The following is a 6,000-nucleotide window of genomic DNA, read 5'->3' as shown; positions in this document are numbered from 1 at the left end:
TCTTTATTCTCTACAACACTTTGTTTTAAATTCACACACTAGATGATCTACATATATCCACCTACTATGTGAAATGAATGATATACTTAACCGTGATTGTCAGAATTCAATAAGTGGTTTCATAATTGTAACAAATGACGTTTTTAAACACTTTTCAAAATTAACAAAGAACTTTGCTTTATGCATTCCTACCAAAAGATGTCCCTCCTGATCATAAAAATTCTGGACCACTCATGATTTTCTTAAGATCATTATTCCACAATCAAATGAAATAAATCCTATCACTTTCTCATTTCACATTGTTAAATGGTGTGCTTTAATGATCAGTAAAACTACCAGAAAGTATTTGAGATTGTAAAAAGGGTTTATTATCAATTATTACAAATTCATTAACTACCAAAAACTTTAAATAAAGTACATTATTAATCAGATGTGTCATGGAATCAAATACTAAAAGAAACTATCATTACTTGATGGTTTAGCTGCCCAATCTATTGAATCAGTAAAATAATATCTCTTGTTATATAGATATAAAAACTCTGCTAGTAGCATTTTACTCAAGATGTTTTTAAGGGGTATCCTAAATTTTTGGTTGTTCAATAGTTTTCAATTGATTCACTTTTTTTTAAACAGAAGTTTGGGAATTATTTTATATACTTTACTAGAGGCAAGAGAGGAAGAAATACAATGCTAGCTGTGATATATATATATATATATACACACACACACACAAGTTTGTGAAAAATGCTGTATCATTACTCACTACATGAATTAGGTTATTATTTCATATTTGTGTACGTATAAATAGCTGTTTAATCAAATATTACCTACATTAAATGCAACATTGTCACAAAGGACCAAGAACTAAAAAATTATGTTGTTTTCTGCCTCCTCAGAAAAACAAAACAAAGTAAAAAAACATAAATGTTACATAAAATGTTGTAAATAAATGAGGACTGGTGTGGATGAGGTAATACAAGTAAATTAAATACTCTAAGATTAGTACAACATTTTAAATTACATTTATCATTTGTACAACAGATGACGTTCCCACAACAGTTTAAACAAAATTCCAAACACACAATCACATCTCTGTGTTAATTTAATGTCAAGAGGAACTTATGAATAAGGTAGGTACAGTGGAATGAGAGGAGAATAAAGTTACCTCCTACCTGTTTCTTGTTTAACTTGGTTCCTTACGTATATAATGTTTGTTTGTGGCATATCTCCTGCAATAAGTGTATTATACTAAACCTCATGTTACAGCTCAGCACACTACAGTAGAAGGTCTGATGTATGGGAAATATGCACAACAGGAATTACAAAGTTAAATGTAACTAATGATAGCCAGCAATATCCTTAAGTATATGACAAAATTCTCATAATAAAATTTATGTCACAAACATATACCAAACAGCTTTTAAGCCAGTTGGTATTTCTCAAGCATAGGACTTTCTAGCTCTAACATGTTATGTAGCCCTGCTATGGAACTGTGTCAGGTTTGTCAACAAGGAGAATTTGTTAGTTTCATCTCTTCTTTTAGACTAAATAGTTTTAGTCAGAAAAGCTTAAAAAAAATCAGAGAAAAAGCTTTTAATATTCATTTCAAAAACATTTTCTTAAAAGGAGTTTATTTACATTTGTTGATTAGCTTAATTCATGCATTTGTACTAAACTATCTATACCTCTTCAACCATTAAGCTGTAATACACTTATGGTACATTAAACAGAAATACAAAGAAAGAAACCATAATTCTATATTGTCCATCCCATCAACATCGACTGTAACTTTTACTAAATATCAAGTACTGAATGCCTTTTTCAAAATACTTGAAATGTTAAAATACTTTTGAAAATAATCAAAAACATCATAAAACTCCTCTAGTTTCACATCAAGAATGATTATTTGCTACCATTAATTATTAACAATTACCCCAAAACACAAGATTATGAAAAAAATTTAAACATCATAGTAATGCTAACACTAACATAAAGAAGTTCAGAGAGTGCACAATAAAGAATTGATTTTTTTGGTAAAGATTTCTAATATAATGACTATATGGACAACAATAAACTATACAAATTGAACTAGCTAAACTTTTCATCACAAACAGCTTTGTTCAATATGTAAAAAAAAACCTAGTTTTTTAGGCAAATTTTAATCATTCAAAGATTTAAATTCCATGAGGAACTTAGATTTAATAAACAACATATCTTAGGTCTTTCTTGGTGTTCTGTAACCCTTCTTGTGTCTCTTACTAAGATAACCAATAATGAGACTCTTTCCACAACTTTATTACATCATCACAATATGTATAAAATGATAATATTAATCACAAAAGGCTGATTTCCATGTAAGTTGAATGTATTTTTTACTGGGAATTAGTTATACTCATAGCCATTTTAAATACTTCTACATTTTAAATATTTTTCAAAATGTCAAAGCTTTAACACAGTCAATAGTGTTAATAAATGCACACACATCCTGAGATTAATACTTATTGCTTTAAATTGAAATGAAAACAGACTTTTTAATTTTCATTTAAAAAACAGTGAAGTGAGTTGTTAATAAATAAAAATAACAGATATTCTTATATAACAATAATTTTAAGTTTAACTTTTCAAAATGGGTCTGAGTATTTGGTCAAGAAATGATACTTTTATAAATATTTTGATACATTAAGAAACAGAAATAATCATAAACTGAAAACAACTGTTTTTCCCTTTATAACAACTTTGACACAGAAATTGACATAAAGACAATTTTCATGCAGTTGAGTTTGTTTTCAATTTTGAAATCTTTGAAATTTATAATGAAAAAATACTGAGAAGACAATGAATAAATCAATTATAGACAGCATATCAACGTCACAATGTATGCCTCATTTCAAAGTAGATGCTTTACAGAGTAGTCACAGCTTTAAAATGTACTGGCCTTTTGCTTATAAGATAGTTGTAAAAACACAATTAGTTAAAGGTTCAAGAATCTGACCACATTCACAAAAAATGTTTAATCTATTTGTGAAACACAGTTCAAGCCCAGTTCTTCTGGTTGATTATGACCACCATATACACAATACATTGTTTTGTAACTTATAACTGAAGTCTCAGCAACTAAATCATATTTCTCAATGCAGTAAGATATTTAACTTCTTTTTCTTTTCATACTTCCAAGTGTTTAGATGGTGGTGAAGTGATGAAAGGTTCACTCCACATTCGTCTCAAATCACCCTGAAATATAAAATCAATAAGCTATGTTGATTGGGATCTAATTAGATCTACAACTAATGAGCAATAATGATAATATTGCAGAATGTCTTGTTTGTAATTAGCTTATAAGTGAATATAAAAAGAAATTTAGGGAATTAAGCTAAACTACACATTTTAGATTTAAATAAATTCAGTTTCATAAACAATTAAACTCCTCTGAAATCTAGTTACCCACAAAACAACTAATCTATCATTATATCTAAATCCCAATTTTAAGGACTGTTTTATTATTATTTTGCTCTTGGAAAAAAAGTTTATTGATTTTATTCTTTTTCCATAGTACTGCGATCTTTTCAGTTAAACCAATTTCCTGAAAGAGTAAATTAAGCAGGTCTGCTATATAACAGGATATTTGGCAAGATCTATTGCAAAGTAATACTGAGTTTTGCTAAACTAACCATGTCTATTACAAGAAATAAATGGATTGGACACAAAGCAACAGCTTGTGTACTTCACCTTATGGTTGATGGACAGTCTCTTTTACTGAAGTTGTGAATGGATCAGGCTGGTTATACTCCCTTGAGAATGGTTTTCCATGCTAGCTGACTGACTCAAGATAACATTTCAGACTGACTAAATCTCATATAACTTAGTTGAATCGGTAATGCCAGACTTGCCCAGAGCAAGTAGTACTACCCACATGACTGATAATTCTCATTCAAACATAAAGGAGATTGTAACCTCAGGATATCACCTGACCTACCATTGGAGGACACTGCCATATACTTTAAAGCACAAGTTGCAGCTTTACAGACAGTCCTGGTGTTTTCACCAAGGGAATGACAAAGAACAATAGTTAGCTAGAATGAAGATATTTACTGACTTTCTTGAGACATGTTATGCGAAATGTGCATAAGAGTGAATAAATGAAAAATTCTGAAAAATTCCTAAATAAAAATATAAAGGTAGAAAACACATGGTATGCCTACATACCATAGTATTAACAAACACAATAAATCTATAGAAGACAAACTTACATTTAAATAAGCCATGATGAGTAAAGGAAGAAGAGCAAAAGTAACAACTAACCTTTAAGTAAGCCATGATGAGTAAGGGAAGAAGGGTAAAAGGTACCAGGTACAGTAGAGCTGGCTGAGCTGCTTTAAATACTTCTGAAGATACTGTTGCTGTCAAAAGCCCTATAAGAACAAGGTTATGTTTTAGAAATACTGTTTACAACAAATACACTTGAAGTACTAAGAATGCAATGGTAAAAAAGATTGATGAAATTTCTATTTTTACTGATGATCACAATTGTTAGCATAATTTCAAAACAGTCATTTTTTGAAACTTAAGGTAAGAACTGTATAATAAAAAACAATAATAATATTTTATGCTGAAGAACCATAAATTCAACACAATACATTAAATACTGCTATAAAGAGTCTCAAAATAACTTTTAAACTAAACATTGGCTATTGCACATTCAATATACTGCAAAAACAGTTTTGTTCAAACTTTAGGCTTAACACAGAACTTATGGTTTGGTCAAATTTTATTACATGAAAAGAGAAAAACAACAACAGTATAACTTTTCATTGATAGATTCTGATACTCTTTTTTTCTGATACTCTGGGAAGAATAGAAACAAAAAGAATAAACAAAAGTTTAACTTAATTGTTAAAGCCTGACTAAGAATTAATGATAAAAATGTCATGAAAGTAATCATTTTATGTTGATGTAATTTCACATTATGTTAATAAATTCTACCATGTGTGTGTGCCTAAAACTTCTACCATTCTACTTCTATTAACTAAGTAGTCTTTAATACAGTCCACTACTGCACAGGTTCTCCTATTAACCCTATTGCCACAGGCATCTTTTACTGTACACGTCATGAAGGTTTTAGTGAGTTACATTCAAAACTTTATTAAACTACTTTTTGTTTATGTTATACCAATTAGTATAGCAAAAAATTGTAGCTAATAATCCATATTTTAATAGTATATAAGTTTTAAATTCTTAATTTTGTAAGGCAATATTAAAAGAAATCCTGAATTTCCCCTAGTGAGAGAAATGTGACATTTTTTCTCTAGGCATTTTCCCTCTCTTCTCTAATTTATTCACCACCCCTCCAATAAGTACAAAGTTTAATGTAAATTGCTCACTATAACATAATCATCACTCAAACAAAGCATAATTTTCTTAGCCTTCGGTTTTGTTTGGTTACAGAGCTATCAAATAGAAAATCAGACCCCTCTTGCCACACCCTCTCTTTCAGGATTTGTTAATAGTGCTCTCTTACGTTTAATACTATATCACTTATAACCAATAGAAAGTCAAGATTTTTATCTATCAAATGGCATATTATATTACTTTGTACAGAGAATTGTACATTTCTCTTTCATTACAAGCTATGTTTCTATGGGAAACATATCAACTAGCTTGGATGAATTTGTAACAGCTCTTACAGCAGTTAGAAAGCCAGAAAAATTGTGATAGTTATGGGACATTGTCTCGTTTTTGCATGTTATTATTCTATGTTCTTTGGTGCATTATTTGATTAAATAACATTAAACAACCATTAGTATAAAAAAGCATGGTTAAGTGTCATCGACAATCGACAGCATAAAAAAATAAGAAGGTCCAGGTAAATACTTTATTTTTTTTTTGTTTACTATTATTAGAGTATCTAAAATGTAAAAATAGGAAACTCTTTAGGTTAATTAAGATTAAGTTTGGTAAAATAAATAATAATAATATAATAAAGATTTTTCATGAGACACGTGC

The 6,000-nt window shown here is 29.2% G+C and overlaps 1 protein-coding gene across 4 annotated transcripts in view; it reads right to left on the bottom strand.

The window, feature by feature from the left end:
- Nucleotides 1-345: 345 nt before the first annotated feature.
- LOC106462578 (signal peptide peptidase-like 3) overlaps nt 346-6,000 on the bottom strand; it is a 47,788-nt gene continuing 42,133 nt past the window's right edge. For all 4 annotated transcript variants that reach the window (XM_022389872.1, XM_013922514.2, XM_022389874.1 and 1 more), the window contains 2 exons: nt 4,300-4,409; nt 346-3,231 (listed from right to left, as the gene is read on the bottom strand). In XM_022389872.1, the coding sequence (XP_022245580.1) occupies nt 3,163-3,231; nt 4,300-4,409 (179 nt within the window). In that variant the 3' untranslated portion in view covers nt 346-3,162. The remainder of the gene's footprint in view (nt 3,232-4,299; nt 4,410-6,000) is intronic.

Source organism: Limulus polyphemus, unplaced genomic scaffold, assembly GCF_000517525.1.
Source record: "Limulus polyphemus unplaced genomic scaffold, Limulus_polyphemus-2.1.2 Scaffold1201, whole genome shotgun sequence".
NCBI lineage: Eukaryota > Metazoa > Arthropoda > Merostomata > Xiphosura > Limulidae > Limulus > Limulus polyphemus.
The sequence above is the reverse complement of the archived record's forward strand: the minus strand, read 5'-3'. Positions and strand labels throughout refer to the sequence as shown.